This window comes from Pyrenophora tritici-repentis, chromosome 5 (assembly GCF_003171515.1).
Source record: "Pyrenophora tritici-repentis strain M4 chromosome 5, whole genome shotgun sequence".
Classification (NCBI taxonomy): Eukaryota; Fungi; Ascomycota; class Dothideomycetes; order Pleosporales; family Pleosporaceae; genus Pyrenophora; species Pyrenophora tritici-repentis.
In genome coordinates, this window is record NC_089394.1 from 74,260 (window position 1) to 95,887 (window position 21,628).

The window sequence follows — 21,628 nt, forward strand, 5'->3', positions numbered from 1 at the left end:
GCTGTGCTCTTTGTACCGCGGGAGCATCGACTTCGTCGACCGCATCGTCAGAGTTAGCATCACTTGAACCGCTCATTATGGTAGAACCACTGCTTGCTTGTTCTGGGCTGATTGTGTTCAGCGCTGTGATAAGTGCATCCGAGACTCTCTTCATAACCATTGCCGTCTGGCTGATGACAGCAGAGTTGCTATCAGTCAGTTCAGTCAGTCCGGAGCTCTCTGGACTGACTGAACTGACGTCCTGAGGTCACTGAACTGGACTGGACTGACTGCCAAGACTTTTCAATTAAACTAAAACTGACTGACTGAACTGACGTCGCCGCGGCCTGCGGACTGACTGGACTGACTGAACTGAGTTACCTGACGTCGAACTGAGATAAATGCTCCTGTACTTTTGAGATTTCTTCCTCTGATAGTGTGCGCGCTAGCCCAGAAGCTGAGGTAGTTGTTGGCTGTATACCAAGCCTCTTCCAGCTCTTCAAGCTCTGCAAAGCTGAAATAAGCTCTGGCTTCATATGGAGTCTCCGGGTGCCTAACATGTCGCCAAGCTCGCTGAAAGTCCGCTCACAGTCTGCCGCTGCTGCTGGTATTGTTAGGACGTCAATAGCGAACTTTGAGAGTATAGGGAACTGCCCAGCAACTGACTCCCAGTATAGAAGCGGATTAAGAGACAGCCAATCCTCCTCAGCTAACGCTGGTTGCCGCTTCCATATCTCATACTCATCCTCAGCAAGGCTTGCCTCTAACTGCCGTGTGCTTTGCTCAATTGACGACTGTAGAAAAGCTGATCGCGACGTTGAAATCCCTAGCCGGGGCTTCTTACGCGGCGGCGTTACAGTGTGAGCTGAAGTGGCTGCAGAGTCCTTCCGCCCCTGCCACATGCGCAGGAATGCCCGGTGGTTATTGTCAAGCCAGCCGTCGCGATAGTGGACACCGTCACGGGCAGTGACATGGGTGTCAGGCACCTTCCAGAGCGCTGAGAGGTGGTGTTTGTAGTGCGGGTGTAGTATTGTAGCAGTGTAGTAGACAGGCGCGTTATCGAATTTTGCGTAGTACTCAGCAAGCTTACAATGCGCAAGGTTAACGTTTGTAATAAGATGATCTTCAGGCGCATCTAGATCTTCGTAATTTACATCCTTAAGGCGGTCTTTGAGAGCCTCAAGCTGGTCAAGAAGCCACTCAAACGTTACTAGAACTTCCCATATAGCGCCGTGTCGGCCGTGTCGGCCGCGACCTTCAAGTAGCCGTGTAGCTTCGGCAAATGGCTCAAGGAGTCGAATGTATTCTGTTATTGTCGCCCAGTCCTTGCCGTTTAGACCCCCTTCGCGTATATATAACCGTGGCTGGGCAGCAGGGAGCTGCTCACGATTCTTCCGGCGTCGTGAGGTTGCTGTTGCAGCACTATGCTCCTCAAGTTTACACTCAATATAGCCATCGATAGGGCCGTGTAGCTCAGCTGCACGGACAAACGTGTTGAAATAGCTATTCCAGCGTGTCTTAACAGGCTTCACAAGCTGCCGGATGTGGGGTGTAACACCTAGAGACTCTGCCTCCTCGCACTGTAGGCGCTCTAGTAGTTGTCGAGTTTGAGGCGTACAGATAGACGCAATCACGTCAAAGAGGACGCCAACAGGACCGTATTTGCGCCACTCATCCATGTACTTCTCCTCTTCCTCAAGGTGTGCGGCTTCATTCTCGTACGCGCTACGGTCTTTGCCCCAAATTACTAATTGTGCGCTTAGGTTGAGTATATGGCAGCAGCACCGCAGCCGCCGCTCGCTTGCGATAAAGCCAAACTCCTCTGCTAAGGACTCAACTGCAGTATCATTGTTACTTGCGTTGTCAAGCACAAAGTACCCAACCCTCGCGTTGTCAACGCCAAATAGCCGAAGTATTGTTGTTGCTGCAGCGGCAATATTATTGCCAGTGTGCGCCCCGTGTAGCTCAGGCAACCCAAGCAGGTGGTCAACTAGCTTGCCCTCGCTGTTAAGGTAATGTACGCAGAGGCCAGTAAAAGCATACTGCCCACCAGTTGAAGTCCAGTTGTCGAATGACACGTGTATAAGCGACCGGGCTTCGCGAAGGTAGTTGGCAACAGCTAGTATGTATGTATTGTACTCAGTAATAATATGATCGTGGAGCGTTTAGTGGCTACGCCAAAGGAGAGCTTCGGCTAGCGGGCTCACGGCCGCAATCATGGCTCGAAACTGCGGCGTTTCTATTACGCGAAGGCTCTGGTTGTCCGCGACTACCCAGTCCTTCAGCGCGTCCTGAAATCGAGAGGTTGAAAAGCTTGCTGCTATCTCGTTTGCTACCTCTTGCGATACTTCTATCCCTTTAGACCTCATAATATATACTTGGGACTTTGCGAGCGCGCCCATAATATTGCCCTCCCGGCTAGCAATTGGTACAGGTCCGTTAGGTCCGTGTGAGTGTCCAGGCTTGTTGCTTGAGAGGTGTCGGCCGGCGTTTGTAGTGCTGTCAGCCTCGTAGCAAGCCTCCTGCTTCCGTCGTTGATGGCAGTACCGGCAAAGCCAGTAGTTTTTCTTGTACTTGCGGTGCCAGACGGCCCAGCCGTGGCGGTAGATCCAGCTTTTTGGCCCACCGCGACTATTACGCTCAACCTGGCGCCGCTCAAGATACGGCACACGCTTAAAATCAAGCCCGTCGTAATTGTCGTCGTCGTCGTCGTCGTCGCCGTCGTTGGGGAAGTCCGCCTGTACTGCCAAGGGCTCATCAGCCTGGGCCTCGCTCGCAGTATCGCCAACAGTAGGCGCGTTTGATAGCGATGGTAGAGGAGAATTGCGCTTGTCGCATTCTACAAGGCGGCGAAGGCCTGAATTAGAGGGAGTAGACATGAAGTACACCAAGAAGTATTATGGCAACAGTAGTCTAGCGTCGTGTGTATAGCAGACGCGACGCGACGCGACGCGAAAGGCTTACTAGGTGCGCACCGGGTAGCGCATTTCCGCAAACTCTAATTAGCTTAAAGCTAGATGCTTTAACTTATATAGGATTAGTGTCTTTATATCTAGGACTAGCGCGGCTTCGAAGCCGCACTAAATGTGGCTTTCACAACTCTAAAATACTGCTTTAAAAACAGCTAACGTCAGTCTAACGTCAGTCAGTTCAGTCAGTCTGGAGGCTTCTGAACTGACTGGACTGACGTCCAGCTGCCTCAAGAACTGACTGACTGAACTGAGTCTTGGCAGTCAGTTCAGTCAGTTCGAACTGAGTTACCTGACTGATAGCAAGTCTGGATGACAGACGCTTGGCTTTCGGATTGCGCGTCTTTTGACTTCATGTAGTTGTAAAATGGTGGGTTAATATCTTGGCACGCTTCAACGAAAGCTTCGCATATCTGCGGCTCGCTGAGGTTCTCGATCGTGTACCGTTTGGCACTGTTGACGAGTGAGGGCCATCGGCCAAGCCACTTGTCCAGGCTTGTGTTACCAGGTCCTTTCCTGAGCTTCTCAAACTCGGTTCGGATGTCTTGCCTTTGGTCTTTCGCGTTCGGCTGAATGCTTTCTGAGAGTGCGACAAGCTTGCTCCGCACCTCGTGTTTGCCAAGGTAGTGTTGCTTGAACTCTTGACAGACAGTGTAGTCGATGCGATCAGATACTTTGTCGTATTTCTTCTTCCCAGAGTCGAAGATACTTTGCAAGCTTTAGAACTTCTAGATGGTGTCCTTGCTTGCTGAGTCTAATGGCTTTGTTAATGTGAAGACAAGATTCTCGATGCCTAGCGGATCGCAGTACTTCCAAACCTCGTTCCGCTTAGCAAGGTCTTCGATGGAGTTGTACCAATCGATCCAACCGCTGCGAGCGTTGAGCATCGGTAGATTGTGTTCCCTCGTCGACATCATAGACACGTATTTAATTGCTTCTTGATACTTGTCGTCTTTTAACTTAAGGTGGTTGTCGTTGTTCAACCCTCGAGTGTTCTGACGATCGCAGGGATGCGGGGTTGCGGATGCGACCCCTCACTTTTTGTTGGGATCGCGCCGACAATTGCAACCAGCAGCGTGCTTGCAATGAGCAGTTAACAGAGATAGTGCTGCAGAAGGAAGGTTGACCAGGCTCATAACTGTCGCACGGTTGGGTGCGGGTATTGTGGACAGAAAAACTAGGAGAGAGTGTATCTTCTATTGTTTGTAGCATTCTAGCTGAGCTTATATACGAAAGAGCTCGTTTTTAGTGTCCCCACCCAAACACCGAGATGCCGGCTTCCATCCCAAACCTGTAAAATAATCTCAACATACCCACCACAATACTCTGGAAACATGAGTTTAAACCGCAGAAAGCCTTTCAAATACAAGCTTACGCGTACTCTTCGAGTTTCTAAAACTTCTCGTACCGAAATCCCTCCAAAAACGCGTGCATTCATAGCTGGTGCAGCATTACTCGGGAATGTCAGCCACCACGCTATTGCCGCAGCCCTCCACCGCGACCGCTCGGGTATATCAAAGCTTATGAAGAGGATAGAGGACAAGGCAGAGAGTGGGGGCTTCGACCTATGGGACCCAGTCCTCTTTCAGGATGACATTGGGCGTGGGGGACCCGAGGTTCTGAGCCAGGAACAGAAGGATGAGATCGTCCGCATCACAACGCAAGATCGCAACCACCGCGAGGAGGAGCCATGGCAGGCAATAAAGCATCGCCAGCTTCATGCTATCGCGCCTAATCTGAGCATTTCTACATTTGAGAATGTCATGTATAGAGCTGGTTACAAGCGCAGAAAGCCAGGCTGGAAACCACCACTTTCATCTACCCAACGCCAAGAGCGATTGAGATGGGCCCTTGAGCACAACCCCGATCGATACGAGGTTGGTGATGGACTTGGCTTTGACTTCCGCTGCGTGGTATTTACTGACGAAACACCAGCTCGAGTGGGAGAAGAGAGAGGCATGATCCGTACATGGGCGCGCGATGATGAAATTTACAACGACGATGTACGCCACGACCGCAATCGTCGAGACTGCTGTATACAATTCTTTGGGGCTTTTAGATACAACTTTAAAGGACCTTGTCATTTATACTTTCATGAGACTCAAGAGGAGAAAGAGGTAGCGGAGGAGCTTCTAGAGTTGGAGAATGCAGCCACTCGAACATCCTCCAACCATGCCCAACGAAGGGCCCGCGCAGCCCTCCAGGAGCTTGGTGAGGTAGATATAAACTTCGTACATCTACTAGAAAGCTTGAGCATATCAAGAAACATGACTATCACCGCGGTATTAGGTCAAGAGGAGGGGTGGATGGGTATCGCCACCGCGAAGGAGCTCTTAAGAAGGTCGCTCCATGGATTAACTCCCTCAAAAGTCGAGGAGTTGCATGTTACTTACTTGAAGATGGAGCTCCTCCTCACAAGTCTCGTATTGCAAATGACTACCTACAAGTTCAGAAGATTGAGAAGATGGCTTGGCCAGGTCACAGTCCAGATGGGAACGCATCTGAACATGCCTGGTCATGGCTGCGGCGTCATGTGACAAGGCAATTCACACCCTCATGTACTCTGTCAGCCCTCAGGGGGTGTGTCAACTAGAATGTTCTACTATCGTCACAGCTACGTAACACACTGCTGATCTGGAATGCTCCAGATACTCTACTTCATGTATATAGTCGCTCTCTGCAACTCTCTCAATAGAACAACCTTCTCTCTCATCTCTCCTCCGATCCAACAGTTATGAGCCCGGTATCCCCGCAATAAGCTGCGATATTCAAACGAGATTGTTCACTCCATTCACACAGTTCACGCTGTTGTATACGCTGTTCTTGTGTCTTGTTGTAGCGTTGAAACAAGGTGTCTCACGCTCTCTTTTTGAGATCTATTCTCACGTCCTTTGAGATCACTTCTCGAAGCTTCTCTGCCGCTTAGCAAGGCAGCTCTTTTGGCCATCATGGCATCCTCGAGCGCTCGGGACGATCAAGTTGTCAGTCGCGCATCAGTTATCCTCGAGAACCAGAGCGATTGGAAGCTCTGGTACTCCTTGAAGAAGGAGTTCGCCACCGTCAAAGGTGTGTGGGAATACTGCGATCCTTCCACAAACAAGCTACCTCCAACTGTCGATGACGAGCCATCAGACACTGCTTCAGACAGTGCGTGGAGGAGGTGGGAGATCAAGACGAATGCTCAGAAGGCTACCCTCAAGGCTATAGGAGAGGTTAACCTTGAAATCACACGGACGGTAGCTCGATCAAAGCTGCATCTTATTACCAACCTAGATCTGGACGTACGATTACGTCTTAGAACACTTCAGGATCACTTTCGGATCACTAATCAACAGCAAATTCTAGAGCTTTCTTCGCAATATGCTGCTATTCAGCAGAAGCGGAGGAACCAGAACGTTGATACGTGGCTAAACGAATATTCTCGAATTGCGTCTCTCTGCCAATCAGAAGATATGGCTGAGATGAAAGGGACACGTCCACAGTGGGCCTTCATACAGGCTGTTGAAGCCCAAGGAGATGCTGACTGGTCTAACCAGCATTTCACTCTAATGATTGGCTGTGAGGAGGACAAAAAGGACCCTCCAACACTTGAAGCTTTGATTAACCGATACCGACGATGGATCGCGACGAAGCGTACCCACACGAAGACTCTTGGCAGCTTTGCAGCCAAGGACAGCACCCAGGCCACCCAGGCTACTCTAGCTATCACCGACACAAGGCCAAACAACCGTCCGCAATGCGTCTGTGGCCTCTATCACAATATCTTAGAGTGCTACACTCTAAACGAAACGGCAGAAGGCCGTCCAGAAGGTTTTAGACCAAATCGAACAAGACTCAGCACAGTTCGTACTGCTTTTAAGGATCGCGAGCTCTTGAAGAAGATCAAGAAGCTCTACAAGGATAACAACGTCCGATGGACGTTCGATACAGCACAAAACTCCGATCGATCTGAGAAGAAGACCGAGAATAAGACCGAGAATAAGACCGATAGACCCACTTCAGCATCCAGAGGCCGACGACCTTACGCTGATCGAATCGACGACAATGACTCGAACGGAGACTATTACGCAAACAATGCGTTTCACTTGGCTCAGATTACAACACCAAAAGGTGATACTCTGCTCGACAGATGGATCGTTGATCCTGGTTCCAACGTCCATATCTGCAACTCGACCTATTTCAACTGGCGTACGACGTCAAATGCCAAATCAACCGACGTTATCTTCGCAGGCGCAACTAGCTATCAGGTTGCTGCCTGGGGGGAGGTGATCATCAATGTTAATCGAGGCAATCAGAAGAAGGATATACTCCTGACGCATGTCGCGTACGTACCAGGTTTTCTCACGAACCTCTTCGCCCTTGGACGCTGCCGACGCTCAGGCATCCACTTCGATTCAGGGCGCAACATCCTCTACAAAGAGAGGATCTCCAATGTTGTAGCCAACCTTGAATACAGTCATGGCCACTGGCTGCTCGATGCGAAGGAGGCTGATCGCCCTCCTCGCCATGAGCTTCTCAGCATGGCTGCAAGATCGAGCCAGGAGAAGGCTCCTCAAACTGTCACTGCGATGCGAGCGCATCAACTGCTCGGACACCCAAGCTATCAGGCACTTGAACACCTTCAAGATGCAACTACTGGCCTCAAGATAGGCACAAACGGAAAAGGAGATCCATGGACAGACGATTGTGTATCGTGTATTCAAGGCAAGATGAAGGAAGACATCAGTCGCCGTCCTCGCGCTGATAAAGCCTGTCGACCTTTCTATCGCATTTCAATCGACATTATCCAACTTCAGGAACATGGCGCAGTATGTTACAACGGTGACGTATGGGCATTGCATGCAGTGTGTGAGTACACGAAATTTCATGAGATCTGTACTCTCAGGAGTCGACACAAAGCTACTGTTGTTCCTGCTATTATTCGACTCATCAACAAGATTGAAAGAGTATACGGCTACCAGGTAGCTATAGTCTTCATGGATGGAGACGTTGGGTATGGCAGAGCTGAGGCACACCTCGGTTCCTCTGCTCAAGAAGAGCTATCATCAGCAGGTATTAAGGTAGAAATGAGATCACCTGATACTCCAGCACAGCTGGGGGTGCGGAGAGAGCTGGAGCCGTGATTGTTACAGTCGCCAGAGTCATCCGTATCCATGCTGGTCTACCTAAGGCACTAGCTAATGAGCTAGTCTGTACTGCGGTAAGACTCCTCAACGTCACTCCGACAAAGGCTCTTGAATGGCGTACGCCACAAGAGATGGTCACTGGCATTCGACCAGATCTATCACGACTCCATATCATTGGAAGCCGTGGATTCATACTTGACAAGCATCTCCTAAGAGGGGATAAACTGGAGAAGCGCACCTTTGAAGGATTCCTTATTGGATACGACGCTTCGAACATCTATCGAGTCTGGATACCTACCACGAATCGAGTTATCCGTGTACGAGATGTACGCTTCATTGATGAGCTTTACAAGGAGAAGCCATCAACAACACCCGTGGAGCCTCGCATTATCGAGACGGTCCACATTCCTGAGGAGGAATACGATGGAGATACCATTGTCGTGGCGCAGCCTGTACGACAACGACAGGAAGCAATCACTACGCCTGTCCTACCACTAGATCATGTATCTGAAAAGGAGTATGATAGTGACACTATTGCAGTGTATCAGAAGCCTGTTCGCCAACTCCTCTCTCCATCTCCTACACCCGCTTTCGAAGGACAAGATCGAAGTCCTTCTCCTGATCCAGTTGAACAACAACTACTGCAGGAGTCCTCTGCTTTGATGGACTCATCTCCACACAGGACACCTGGGGGGTGGAACAACTACGACGACGACGCTGAGATCTACATACCAGATCGACATCAGAACAATGCTCCGCAACGACGAGACCCGAATCTCTCACAGGACAACATCATCACTGGCAGACGACGTCGCCAAGCGCACTACATCGAGGCAGCCCCTGACCTTTCTAAGTACTTTGCTTTTTCTGCTACGATTGCGCAAGCAAATGATGCTATCTCAGCTGCATCACAACCAACGCGATCTGATCCTACTCGCATTCATCGCGATGATCTTCCGCCTCCACCACGTCACTGGAAAGAACTGAAACGTCACGCTCATGGAAAGCAATTTGAAGCTGCTGCTTACGCAGAATTCAACAGCTGCTGGAAGAAAGGCACCTTTGCCAAACCAGACATCACAGCAGACACAACAGATGCTGTACCCTTGATGTGGGTATTCACCTACAAATTTGATGAAGATGGATATCTTCTCAAATACAAGGCTCGAATTGTCGTCCGAGGAGATCTGCAGGATCAGTACGGCGATACGTACGCAGCTACTCTTGCTGCTCGCCTCTTCCGAGCTCTTATGGCTCTTGCATGTGCTTTCAACCTTAACGCAATGCAATACGATGTGCCAAACGCGTTCCTTAACGCTACACTTAATCGTCCTCTACATGTACGAACTCCGGATGGATTCCAGGATAGATACGGCCAGATTCTTCGACTTCTGCGCGCCCTGTATGGCCTGAAGGAAGCTCCACGCTTGTGGGCTATACACCTCCAAGCTTCACTGCGAAAGCTTGGGCTACACCCTGTTCAAGGGTTCCCATGCCTTTGGATGAACGATCGGATAATCCTGTTCTTCTACGTGGACGATATCATCATCCTCTATCACCCCGACTACCAAGAAGATTTCGAGAAGCTCGAACGACAGCTTATTAAGCTATATAGCCTGCGCCAAATGGGCAACGTTAAATGGTTCCTCGGTATTCGAGTTGAGCGAGTTCTTGCTAGCCGCCAGCTCTACCTAGTCCAGGATGCGTTCATCAACAAGGTCTGCACTGAGTTTGACCTTATCCGCTCTGATGGAAGATACCCTTCCACGCCTCTCTCCTCTACGTCGAGGCTATTACCCTACGATGGAGTGTCTGATCCTTTGCTTACGAAAACCTATCAACGCCTTGTTGGCAACCTAGCGTACATTGAGATCATGACGCGTCCTGACGTCGCTCACGCTCACTCAATCCTTTCACGGTTCCTGATCAATCCAGGACCAGTTCACCTCTCGGAGATCAAGCACGTGTGGCAATACCTGTACGGTACTAGGTATCTGGCCATCAGTGCTCGAGGGGGTGAGCCTACCCAGACGTTTGCAACAAAGATCAACTCAACACTGCCTACGTTCTTCGGTGCTGCTGATGCCTCATTCGGAGACGATGTAGAGACTCGTCGATCATCTGCTGGATACGTTTTTATGCTGTACGGCATGCCTGTTGACTGGAAGGCTACCGTACTTCGATCAGTAACCCGCTCTACTACTGAAGCAGAGCTCTACGCTCTCTCTGCTGCTGGCGTTGAATCGCAATACTGGGATCGCTTCTGCCGCAACATTGGCTTCACGCTTCACACCAAGAAGGCTCTCTGGTGTGACAACGCTCAGACTGTACGCCTCGTACAAGGCGATTCTGATCGAATTCAAACCAAGCTTCGTCACGTCGACATTCATCAAATGTGGCTCCGCCAAGAGGTGGAAGCTGAAAGGATCACTGTTGAGTGGAAGCCTACTGCTGAGATGCCTGCTGACGGCTTCACTAAGCTACTTCCTCGTCAGAAACACGAGAACTTTGTCAGACAGCTGGGCATGAAGGACATCCGTCATCTCATCGTCAAGGACGTGCCATGTCCTGTGCCTCATCCATAGTTTAGTCTGCATCTCTTTCAATTTGTTTTTGAGGTATCCATCTAATATGGAAACCTCAGGGGGTGTGTCAGCCCTCAGGGGGTGTGTCAACTAGAATGTTCTACTATCGTCACAGCTACGTAACACACTGCTGATCTGGAATGCTCCAGATACTCTACTTCATGTATATAGTCGCTCTCTGCAACTCTCTCAATAGAACAACCTTCTCTCTCATCTCTCCTCCGATCCAACATACTCCACAACAGTGTCAACAACAATGGGAGGCTGAGTGGGAAGCTCTGCCTCAAGAAATAATCAATAGGTGGGTGATGGGGATTCCTAAGGTGGTGCGTAGGATCATTCAAAATGATAGCAACAACAACTTCCATGGGTGAGGCGCAACTCTAGAAAATCGCTATATTAATAGCTCTAATACAATCGAATAACCTTATCTTTTTCAGCTCTAAAAATGAGCGCGTTGTGTTGTTGCTTCATTGTTTTGTATGGCTGTGCAGCCAAAAAAGTGAAGTTCCTACATGGGTGGGGACACACTAAAAACGAGCTCCTTCGTACCCCAGCCAATACCTCAGCCATGACCTCAGCCACAGGGCTCCTGCACGTATTGGGAACAGCCTCACAACGAAGCTCAGTTCTAATGTGTTCGTGTCATTCCCAAGCCGGCTACGCCGGCTGCCGTCATCCGTGTGAAGGTCCCAGCGATGAGTCGCACTCGTAACGCACGGTACATTTGCAATGGCTATCAGAGGAGACATCGGCGGGGGTAAGTCGTCGCTGTCTTATGCAAAAGAACTGCAGCATAGCATCGATGCTGGTGGCGTTGCGCTATGGCTTATTTATCAAGCTGTGCCACCGAGCACCAGTTAAAACCCAGTTGCTGGTACAGATGGTTTCCTTCTCTAGCGGCAACGGGAGTAAGCCACCGTGATGCCCCCAACTTGCTCACCACCACAAACATAAGGTTGTTGTAACGCGTGCAATAGGTATTATCCTAAGATTTTTTTAACAGAGTCATTTTTATCAGGCTTGCAACCACTTTGTACTAATTGTATCTACGTGGGAGGCGGATAGGGCGGCCGTGACTGCTCAACTTGGGCGCCCCTCGTTACATGATCAATTCCGAATACTTCCGGAGGCTGCTCCGTAGTGGGTTCCGACTCTAGAGGGACCCTATTCATCCATATTACCGTTCCTCCTCGTGACTTGGAGCTCCGACACAGACTATACGCAAGTTTTCTTGTATGTGGTATCTTGAGCCGGGTTCCGACCAACACAACTGCATCCACATTGTCTAAAGCATCTTGTTCCCATGTCGCCGCGATTTCCTCAGCATCTGGGCTTACCTCTCCATAGAGTAGGATCTTGGGCCGCCAAACGCCAACAGGCAGGCCCCTCTTGCCTCCCGATTTGCGCCTTTCGCTCTTAAGACGACACTCTTCGCAAGGAAACCCAAAAGTGTCATCGTAAACCGCGAATGGTACGTGCTTCGTTTCGTGACACATTGTGTAGATGAACGTATCCAACCGTCCGTGCAGCGAGATGGTCCGACTAGATAACTTATGTAGGGAGGTATCTAGACAGTCGATATTTTGGGTGTAGTGGCGAAGAAGACGGGAAGTACTGGCAAGCTCATCCAGAAAGTGGTGGAAGGGAGTGGGCTGTGCTTTCGAGCATATATTGTAGAGAGCACGACTCCAACTAAGAAATTCCTCGGACCAGATAGCAGAGATGTCTAACATATTACGACTGGACATTTTGGTCCTAGAGCGACTCTGGAAGTCGTCCACTACCAGGAGGGTTAACAGACGAACGTACCACAATCTCTTAGTGACTCACCTCCAGCACTTGTAGAGATCCCAGCACCCGTTATAAAGACAATCTTGTTCTTGTCTTGAACAATTTCCCGTAATGAAGGATTGTTCTGGGAGAGAGACGGGCCACTGTGTGGAATGCTGTCGTCTTCGACGAGAATGGGGAATAAGAAACTACTACTCGGACGAAGGCCATTTTTGTCGTCGTCGTGGTTAATTGAGTCGAGTTTATTGCCCCGACCATCGGACGCATCTACATCCTCTTTTTCGGGCACTGTTGCCGGTGAGGCGTCGTCCATCTTGACGTCATGCAGGTCGACGGGCTGGATCCTTTTGTTTTGCAATGACTCAGATTCAGACTTGGAGGAAGCAGAGGAGGCGCTGCTGTCGTCAGAGTCTCGGATGGTTACGACTTGTTTTGACCGAGTACGCCTCCCGTGGTTCGACGCATTAAGGAGGACCTTGGAGGGAATGCGCCGAGATGAGCAGACGTAGACGATGTCGCGACTTAATTCTAAACTGGGAGTACGAGGTCGCGCTTAAGATACGCTTGTAGTAGGTTTCCTAGATAGCTAACCAACCCTATGCGAAAGCAAAGTGCGCGTTGCGGTACCATAAGTTAGATCCCGTCCCCTACGCCCAGTTTCGCGTAACCGCCTCATCACGCGTAGCCGCCCCCAGCGTCGCGCCAGAACGGCCCTCGCAGCCCGCCAGACAGCGTCTCTCATAGGCCGCCATATAGCACTGCAGCATTATAGCACAATATGCGCAGCAGGCTGAGACGGCCAGGCTAACACGGCCAGACCGAGATGGCCAGGCTGAGGCGACCAGGCTGAGGCGACCATGCCTTCCTGCTGCACTTATCTTTGCTGGAGCAGCCTGCCATCGCCTCCTGTTTCTGCTGTGTTCAGTTGCAGTTACACAAACATGGCCGGCACTAAGCCTACTAGCTGCGCCGACTACCACGTAGCATGGATCTGTCCTGTCGCCGACATTGAGCTTCTGCCTGCGCGCCTGATGCTTGACGAGGAGTACCCCACCCCGCTGTACGACACGCACTACGATGAGAACACCTACGTCTGCGGCACTATCAGCGGCCATGCAGTCGTCGTCGCAACCTGTCCACCAGGCGAGACGGGCAACGTCAACGCCGGGCGCTTGACGGGGTCGATGTTCAAGACGTTTCCCAACATCCGCATGGCAGTGCTTGTGGGCATTGGAGGCGGAATTCCTGGCCTGGCTGTGTCGGAAGACTCCCTCGAGAACGTCCACCTTGGAGACGTGGTGGTAGGATGGCCGGGCGACGGCAAGCCCGCGTGTGTCTACCATGAGCGAGGCAGATGGAAAGTCGACGGACAGTTTGAGATGGTGGGCACGATGGGAAACCCAGACTGGAGGCTGACCAACGCGCTCGGCTTCCTTGCGGTGGACTACGAAATGGGCAAAACGACGTTTGAAGATCAGCTTGCGAGACTACAGCGGTCCAAATCAAAGAAGAAGTTCACACGCCCTAGACTCAAACACGACAAACTCTTCAAGACGACGTACCGTCATGCCGGCGACTATAGATCGAATTGCACAACGTGCGACCCGAGCGAGCTCGTCCAGCGACCCCAACGCAGCGAGGAACAGCAGCACACGCTCGTGTTCCATCGAGGGAGGATTGCCACTGGCAATGCGGTTATCCACGATGGTGAGCTGCGGGACCAGATCAGGGCTCGATGCGACGGGGCGCTCTGTGTGGAGATGGAGGCGGCAGGCGTCGACGCGAACAGACGATGCCTAGTCATCCGCGGCATCTCCAACTATGCGGACTCGCACAAGAGCGACATGTGGAGGTCATACGCGGCTGGCAACGCGGCTGCGTTTACGAGAGAGCTGCTATGCAAAATTCAGCCATGAGAAGTAAAGAAGATGGAACCTGAAGGTCAGTAGTAGCTCTATCTAGTTGCAGATTGTGTTTTCTATAGCATAGCAGTGGATTAATGTAGTCCTTTGTTAGCAGTTGACACGTTGCGCAGTGTGCTAATGTAGAACAGTGCTATGGCTCGTCCCATTACCTAGACCACAGTCCTTTGTCGGCCGCACGACTCAGCTTGCCCAGCTTAGTACACACATATCGTTACAAGGGTGCCACCGACTCGCTATATATGGCCTCGGCGGCTGCGGGAAGACAGCCCTTGCTCTCGAGGCGGCTTATCGGGCGGGAGAGCAGCAGCCTGCGCATGCCATCTTCTGGGTACCAGCGGTCAGCCGAGAGAGCTTCGAGCAGGCGTACCGAGAGATAGGACGAAGGCTGCGCATACCGGGCATCACCGGCGCCAAGGCTGACGTGAAGCAGCTCGTCAAGGCGAGACTGAGCGACGAAGGCTTTGGGCAGTGGCTGATGGTTGTCGACAACGCAGACGACGTCGACGTTCTTTTCGAAGTAGTCGGGGAAGGACGCAGCGGAGACCGGCTAATTGACTACCTCCCGCACAGCCGCAAAGGCTCCATCGTGTTTACTACCCGGGCCCGCAAGGCTGCAATCGACCTGGCTGAGAATAACGTTATAGTGCTGGGTGAGCTGAGCGAGAGAGAAGCATTGGAAATGGTAAGAACACGCCTGATTCTCGAACAACAATATCAAGTTGAGGATGAAGTGACGGTCCGCGAGTTTCTGGGCATGCTCGCCTTCCTTGCTCTTGCGATCGTCCAGGCAGTAGCGTTTATCAACCGAAACGATAGTACGCTTTCTGGCTATATTCGACTATACCGAGCGAGCGAGGAAGAGGCAGGCAAGCTTCTTAGTAAAGAATTCAAGGACCAAAGCAGATATGAAGAGATTGAGAACGCTATCGCTACAACGTGGTACATCTCTTTTGAACAGATTCAGAAGCATGACAAAGTAGCTGCAGGCTACTTGTCGTTTATGGCATGTACAACAAACAACAACATACCTCTCTCCATGTTACCAATCGAGGGATCGGAAGTGGAACAGATTGAGGCGATAGGGACGTTGAAAGCATATACCTTCATCACTGAGCGACAGCCTCAAGCAGATAGGCACAAAGCGCAAGAACAGCAGGAACACTCACTGAAATCAACTGCGGCATTCAACGTCCACCCCCTAGTGCACCTAGCAATGCAGGGTTGGCTAAAGGCTCATGACCAGTGGTTTGGCTGGGCCGAGAGGACAATGATGCGGCTAGTAGAGGTTCTCTCTCTTGGCGAAATTAGATTAAGAAAGTCCTGGATGCCATATTTGCCACACGCTACATGTGTCGCGGATATTCATGAAATCTTAGAGTCGGAAGGTAGATTAACACTGCTGAAACAGGTGGGACGTTGGGAGCATGTGCTGGGACGGGATCGAGCAGCAGAGAAAGCTCACCGGCACGTGCTGAAAAGACAAGAATCTACGTTAGGAAAGGAGCACGTGGAGATGCTGGCGAGCATGAGCATGCTGGCACATACACTATGCGGCCAGGGAAAGTACGCAGAGGCAGAGGTGATAGATCGAGAGACGCTGGCACTAAGGGAGAAGGTGTCAGGAAAAGAGCATCCAGACACGATAACGAGCATGAACCACCTGGCACAAGCACTTGGCGGCCAGGGAAAGTACGCAGAGGCCGAGGCGATGCATCGAGAGATGCTGGCACTAAGGGAGAAGGTGCTCGGGCATGAGCATCCAGACACCCTGGCGAGCATGAGCAACTTGGCGCTAGTGCTGGACAAGCAGGGCAAGTACGAAGAGGCCGAGGCGATGAACCGACAGACGCTGGCGCGGCGAGAGAATGTGCTGGGGCCTGAGCATCCAGACACCTTGACGAGCGTGTACTACCTAGCTCATCTTCTTGCGAAACAGCATCGCGTCGATGAGTCTTTACTTCTTTACCAAAGGGCATCCGCTGGGTACGACACCGCCCTTAGAAAGGGCCATCCGACTGTCTTGGTGTGCGACCAACATTATGCTGATCTGTGCGCGACACAAGAGCAGCGTCGACCTGCCTGTTCTCCTAGCACGTTAGATAGTGGTGCAGTAACATCTACAAGCAAGAGATCAAGACTGTCACGTGGTCTAGCCAAGATTGGCATTAAAAGTTTGAAACATTAAGTTTCAGTGCGCCAAAGGATTGCATGTCTAATTACTTTTCCCCCTTAATGTCGCTTCTATGTTACCTGCTTTAAACTGCAGGGTTGCAGACCCGTCCCTCTCTCTATAATTAAGCAACAAAAACCCCTTACAGACCTCTACTAAGTAGTGCACTTTGTCTTCCTTTAGTGTTGCTTTAATCTTTCGTGGCGTAGCATACTCGCTCCTTAATACTAGTTACACCTACTGAGCATTTGACCCCTTGTCTACCTACCAGAGATGTTAGTAATATTGTGTCTCTTATGTTCACTAACGAGATTCTGCGATCTATTCTGCGAGCTTGCCCAAGGCAAGCAAAGCGCGTATTTCAGTATGGTACGATACGCAGATATCTGAGCACGCTACTGCATGCCGAGAGCATCCATAACGCCATGCCCGTGTAGACGAGTTTTAGCGATCTTGCTGCCCGTATAGAGAAACTGCTAGAAGCCACATTCCACACCTTAAGTTGGTCCCTAGAGCCTGCGATCCTGATTTTCAAGATATAGGCTTTCTTTCTAGACCTCCAAGCGGTTAACTGAGACGGTTCGTCGCGCGTGGACAGGAGTATCTAAAGGAGGCTGATTGTGGCGGTTATGAGGAGAAGCGGATCACGTGTGCCACGTGATGGTGATACATCGTGTAAACAGACCCTGCTGCTGCCTTCGTAGAAAAGCGAGCAGACAGAACACGAGAAGACACAATATAAAAAATATACTCTGATTACTGCCTCGCGCGGACACGCTTTGATTGACTGTATTCACTACAACACTGATCGATAGTAGTAACTGTCACGGTTTGGGGTCTCTCCTGTTCTGCTTCTGCAGTCGCAACTCACTTATGGTAAAGGCGCGATGCCTATTAAGGGCTAGTGCTGTTGATGGTCACCCACCTACATATACAGTTCGTAGCCTCACACAATACCACCTCAGTTCAATCCTCAATTCTTCAAGCACCCACTATCCCCACAACGGTCCATAGAAGTACTCCACTTGGATGTGAGCCTGTCTTCGTGTCGGTAGAGGAAGCGTGTAACCCAGCTTTCGGAGACAGGCTGTGCAGCGACATTAGACGCGTAATTCTGCCAAATGGTCCAACGTTTGCAGAGCCTAACCCCTCCTGAACAAGCGCATACTAAGTGGGCCAATGTGCTGCGTGGGATTAAAGGCGAGCGGCATGCAAAAAGCGGAAGCTGCAAGTGCATGTGAGTGTACGTAGATTCTTCGTTGTATTCAAACATCCTAATTAGTTGATAGATCCAACATCTCACAATAGTGGTAGAAGTAGCTAATCGCAAAGAGAGTTAGTTGTCGGAACCCGCGCTCAGAACTATTCATAACCGTACAGCCCCTACACGGCTATAGTCCGCAACAAGCAAGTCAAAGCCTTAATTAAGCCTCTATTAATAAGGAATCGGATCACTTTCTGGGACGTGTCTCCATGCACGGATATTTATTAGATTTGTTTGCCACTATCGATAACAATTAAGCCGGCTTGACTTGCTTATTGCGGACTGTGTACACGGCGCTAGTACTTGTTAGGTAAGTATCCTGAACAACGACTGTGCGCTGTGAATAAATCATGTGTAAGAACCGGAAACCGATTTCGGTCAGCACTGTAGGCGTTTGCAGGTACCGCCATGACAATGCTAAGAAAGTGGGGCAGCAGTGGAGCGTCTGCTTAAAAGCAGGAATGGGGCCATATGCGAAAGGGAATCCGCCCACGATGTGCTTCCGCTAACATCACATTAGTTGATGCGTCGCCAAATCACTTTGGGAGGACAGTTCTATTAAGGTCGCTCTGATAGCCTCTAGAAACCTTATATAGGCAGACTTGTCAACAATCAAGCCGCCGATCGGCTTGATTGTTGACAAGTCTGTATACAGGTATCTCTGCTAGACAGAGAGGACTAACCCGCAGTCGCTCCTTCATACCCAGACTTCACGACACTCTTTTCTACAATCCTTACTTTTACGTGAGCGACAAAAGCGTTCTCCACACACTCCTTTACGTACTTTCTTCACCATGAAGTATGGTGTACTTACCCTTCTTCTCAGTGACTTCACACTGTGCGCCGACTCCACGCCCCATACCGAAGACAACAGCTGATACAGAGCCCTGACGGATAAGGTCCTCGTTCACATAGCACCAACAACAGCCTCTTGCGCTGGCGCAGAGTTCCCCGAGGAGTGCACAGATGCGACGCAAGTAGCAAGAGCTATCAACGCGGCCTTCGAAACGTATGGAATCTCCTCGCTCAGGGAAAGGGTTAGCTTAGTGGCCGACATACTTTTCGAATCGGGCAACTTCAAGTACAACAAGAACCACTATCCAGGCAGGCCGGGGCAGGGCACAGGGATGATGGCGATGCCCTCTTTTGTCAAGCCCTATGCGGAAAGCGTCGCTGGTGCCGTCGCTGTCGCGAAGGCGGAAGCCGCCGGAGGGGACACGGGCCTGGACGCGCTTCTGGAGTTGGCCAACGGCAACGACGAGAAGAGTTTTAGGATCGCGGCTTGGTTCCTCAGCACACAGTGCACCGACTCCATTCAATCCGGGCTGGTTACGAGAGAGATAGATGGATTGCACAACCGTAACCGCTGAACGTGATACGTTGTGGCTGGCTACAACGCAGATAATGAACGGCGAGATCTAAGAAAATATCAATTATGAATTTCATAACAATAGTAGTTACTCCGTCTACATTTCCCAGTTCAGTGATTTGCAGTTGGGGTAGTTTTGGAAGGCACACTACACTCTGCGCGTGATGCTCTTATCTGCATTTTCACAGCTTACGAATTTCGTTCAGATCACCAGGCTAGTGATAGATCTTGCCGACAAGCTACGCTGATGACTCGCCCTCAGTCGCAGGCCTCATCTTTCTACGAACCGCTAAATATGACTTAGACATGTTTCTTAACGTTCAGGCATCGCCGAATGGATTAGATGTGCAGATGCTTTTGTTGGATAAGGATGCAATAGCAGGTTGGGTCAGCGCTCGGTGTCAAAGAGGTTCGTATTCCTCGAGTGCTGAGATGTCTAAGAGCCGCACTGTGCGCCGTGGCTGGGACGGCCCCCACTAATTGCCAGGCCTTAGACAGCTCTTATTTCCGGCTCTGCAGGCAGCCATTTCCCTAGTCCTGCTCGTCCCCGTCGCAAAGAACCATGCGAGACGCTACAACGACAACCTTTGTAAATCTATTCTATCTGCTGGCACCTTGCCCACTTGTGCACTCCTCTAACTTGAGTTCACAAGGCAAACACTACCTCAGCGCAGATGGTGAGGCGAGGCGGCACAGGATGCTGGGCGCTTGATGTAGCCAGCAGCACTTTCTGCCTGGTTGCATGCACTGCCTCGCCAGGCTGCCTTCACTGCCTTGTCGCAACTATATTATTCTAATCTCACTACCACAGAAGTCGTTTGCGCCTCTAATTACCCAAGGACAAACCCCAAGCTGCAAGCGCCATGCGGCTTCTCCATTTTGACGCGCTGGGCAGACTGATCTTGACAGACTTTCGCGGCAAGCCGATCCCGCCCTACGCTATCCTATCGCACCGATGGAGCGCCTTCGAAACTCTTATCGAAGACATATCAAATGGAAACTACAGAGAGAAAGAAGAAGGCTACTGGAAGCTCAGGTTCTGCGCCGAACAGGCGGCTCGGGACGGGCTGCAGTACTTCTAGATCGACATATGCTGCATTGACAGGTGGGTCTACAACGAGTGCTCGAAGGCGATCAACTCAATGTTTCAGTGGTACCGGAATGCGGTCCGATGCTACGTGTTTCTGTCAGATGTCTCAGTATCTTCTGCGACAGAGGTGTTCCAGCGCAGCAGCTAGGAGGCATCTTTTTGGGGGAGCGATTGGTTCACTAGAAGTTGGAGGCTCCAGGAGCTGATCCCGCCAGTGTTAGTCGAGTTCCTCTTGCGCGAAGGACAGCAAGTAGGTGACAAAGTATCACTTGATCGACTACTACACGATGTTACCAGCATTCCGTTCGCGGCACTGTGAAACTATCCTTTAGACCAGTTCAGCACATGTGAACAAGGCGGTGGGTTGAGAATCGCATAACAACAGAAGAAGAAGACATCGTGTACTGCCTGCTTGGAGTTCTTGGCATCTCAATGCCCTTTACGTATGGCGACGGACAGGAGACTGCACGAAGGAGACTGCAGGCCGGGATAGGGGGAAGCGGCAGCGCACCATCAGTCATTCCATTCTCACAAAACGAGTCTTTCGTGGTTTGTGAATCACAGCTCGCCGAACTCGAAGCAAAGCTTTTTAGCGACGACCAGACCACTACTACGCTATCAATAGTCGTGCAAGCGGCAGCGTGCATGAACGCTAGTAGTATGACGTTGCAGCAGCACCAAGCACAGCTACCTGAGCACAAAAAAGCAGCTCTCGAGTACAGCGATGACTCGTCTGAAGGCAAGCTGCGGGGATCTGGTCTGGAAATCACTGTGACTGCTACACTATTTCTCTCTATCAGCCAAGTCCGCCATGTTAATGCGATCGCTGCAGACTATTTCTTGCTTGCTGCATGCGTAGATCTAAATGACATCCCGCTCGATCTTCTAAAGGCAGCTTCGCCACGGGCCAGTGAAGATGCCATCAAAGTACTTGACAGGTATGTGTTCGCCACGGGGCGACCTGCTGAGTCAGCACTCAATGTTCATCGACTCGTCCATCATGCGCTGCGAAAGAGGCTGCAGGTGCAGGGACGGCTCTAAGAATGGATTCAACGCACAATTACACAGCTACTCTGGGGGTTTCCAAACAACGATCACGGTAACAGAAGCAAGTGGAGACGACTGCTTCCGCACACACAGTATGTTCTGTCGTATAGTTAGAGTGATAATGACAAGGAGAGATTAGACCTTGCATGGAACTGTGCAATGACTCCGTAAACTCTCATGCACTTGCAGTTTCCGGTTCTTGCAAGCAATCAATCTTTCATCCCACTCTCGCCTAATGACCGAAGAGCGCTAGCTCTTGTCAGCAGTTCCTTTTGTAGAGACAACAGTATCTCCTAGCCAATTGAAATCA

General features: G+C 50.8%; 9 protein-coding genes across 9 annotated transcripts; 7 read left to right on the plus strand and 2 right to left on the minus strand.

The window, feature by feature from the left end:
* Window positions 1-356: 356 nt before the first annotated feature.
* PtrM4_100040 (uncharacterized protein) lies at window positions 357-3,862 on the minus strand (the record flags this gene model as incomplete). The annotated part of the gene is made up of 4 exons (XM_066107371.1): window positions 357-2,098; window positions 2,156-2,610; window positions 3,270-3,656; window positions 3,759-3,862. The coding sequence occupies 4 exons, from the start codon at window positions 3,860-3,862 to the stop codon at window positions 357-359; spliced, it is 2,688 nt and encodes an 895-aa protein (XP_065961820.1).
* A 420-nt stretch (window positions 3,863-4,282) lies between these two features.
* PtrM4_100050 (uncharacterized protein) lies at window positions 4,283-4,910 on the plus strand (the record flags this gene model as incomplete). Its single annotated transcript, XM_066107372.1, has 2 exons — window positions 4,283-4,825; window positions 4,884-4,910. The coding sequence occupies 2 exons, from the start codon at window positions 4,283-4,285 to the stop codon at window positions 4,908-4,910; spliced, it is 570 nt and encodes a 189-aa protein (XP_065961821.1).
* Window positions 4,911-5,896: 986 nt separating this feature from the next.
* PtrM4_100060 (uncharacterized protein) lies at window positions 5,897-8,071 on the plus strand (the record flags this gene model as incomplete). The annotated part of the gene is made up of 1 exon (XM_066107373.1): window positions 5,897-8,071. The coding sequence occupies one exon, from the start codon at window positions 5,897-5,899 to the stop codon at window positions 8,069-8,071; it is 2,175 nt and encodes a 724-aa protein (XP_065961822.1).
* A 134-nt stretch (window positions 8,072-8,205) lies between these two features.
* On the plus strand, window positions 8,206-10,659 carry PtrM4_100070 (uncharacterized protein; the record flags this gene model as incomplete). Its single annotated transcript, XM_066107374.1, has 1 exon — window positions 8,206-10,659. One exon carries the CDS (start codon window positions 8,206-8,208, stop codon window positions 10,657-10,659), a length of 2,454 nt encoding a protein of 817 aa, XP_065961823.1.
* Window positions 10,660-12,204: 1,545 nt separating this feature from the next.
* On the minus strand, window positions 12,205-12,766 carry PtrM4_100080 (uncharacterized protein; the record flags this gene model as incomplete). Its single annotated transcript, XM_066107375.1, has 3 exons — window positions 12,205-12,212; window positions 12,278-12,442; window positions 12,493-12,766. 3 exons carry the CDS (start codon window positions 12,764-12,766, stop codon window positions 12,205-12,207), a joined length of 447 nt encoding a protein of 148 aa, XP_065961824.1.
* Window positions 12,767-13,394: 628 nt separating this feature from the next.
* On the plus strand, window positions 13,395-14,369 carry PtrM4_100090 (Pfs, Nucleoside phosphorylase; the record flags this gene model as incomplete). The annotated part of the gene is made up of 1 exon (XM_001934060.2): window positions 13,395-14,369. One exon carries the CDS (start codon window positions 13,395-13,397, stop codon window positions 14,367-14,369), a length of 975 nt encoding a protein of 324 aa, XP_001934095.2.
* Window positions 14,370-14,381: 12 nt separating this feature from the next.
* On the plus strand, window positions 14,382-16,563 carry PtrM4_100100 (protein conserved in bacteria protein; the record flags this gene model as incomplete). The annotated part of the gene is made up of 2 exons (XM_066107376.1): window positions 14,382-14,394; window positions 14,507-16,563. 2 exons carry the CDS (start codon window positions 14,382-14,384, stop codon window positions 16,561-16,563), a joined length of 2,070 nt encoding a protein of 689 aa, XP_065961825.1.
* Window positions 16,564-18,939: 2,376 nt separating this feature from the next.
* On the plus strand, window positions 18,940-19,182 carry PtrM4_100110 (uncharacterized protein; the record flags this gene model as incomplete). Its single annotated transcript, XM_066107377.1, has 1 exon — window positions 18,940-19,182. One exon carries the CDS (start codon window positions 18,940-18,942, stop codon window positions 19,180-19,182), a length of 243 nt encoding a protein of 80 aa, XP_065961826.1.
* A 1,521-nt stretch (window positions 19,183-20,703) lies between these two features.
* Window positions 20,704-21,312, plus strand: PtrM4_100120 (uncharacterized protein; the record flags this gene model as incomplete). The annotated part of the gene is made up of 1 exon (XM_001934058.2): window positions 20,704-21,312. The coding sequence occupies one exon, from the start codon at window positions 20,704-20,706 to the stop codon at window positions 21,310-21,312; it is 609 nt and encodes a 202-aa protein (XP_001934093.2).
* Window positions 21,313-21,628: the final 316 nt, after the last annotated feature.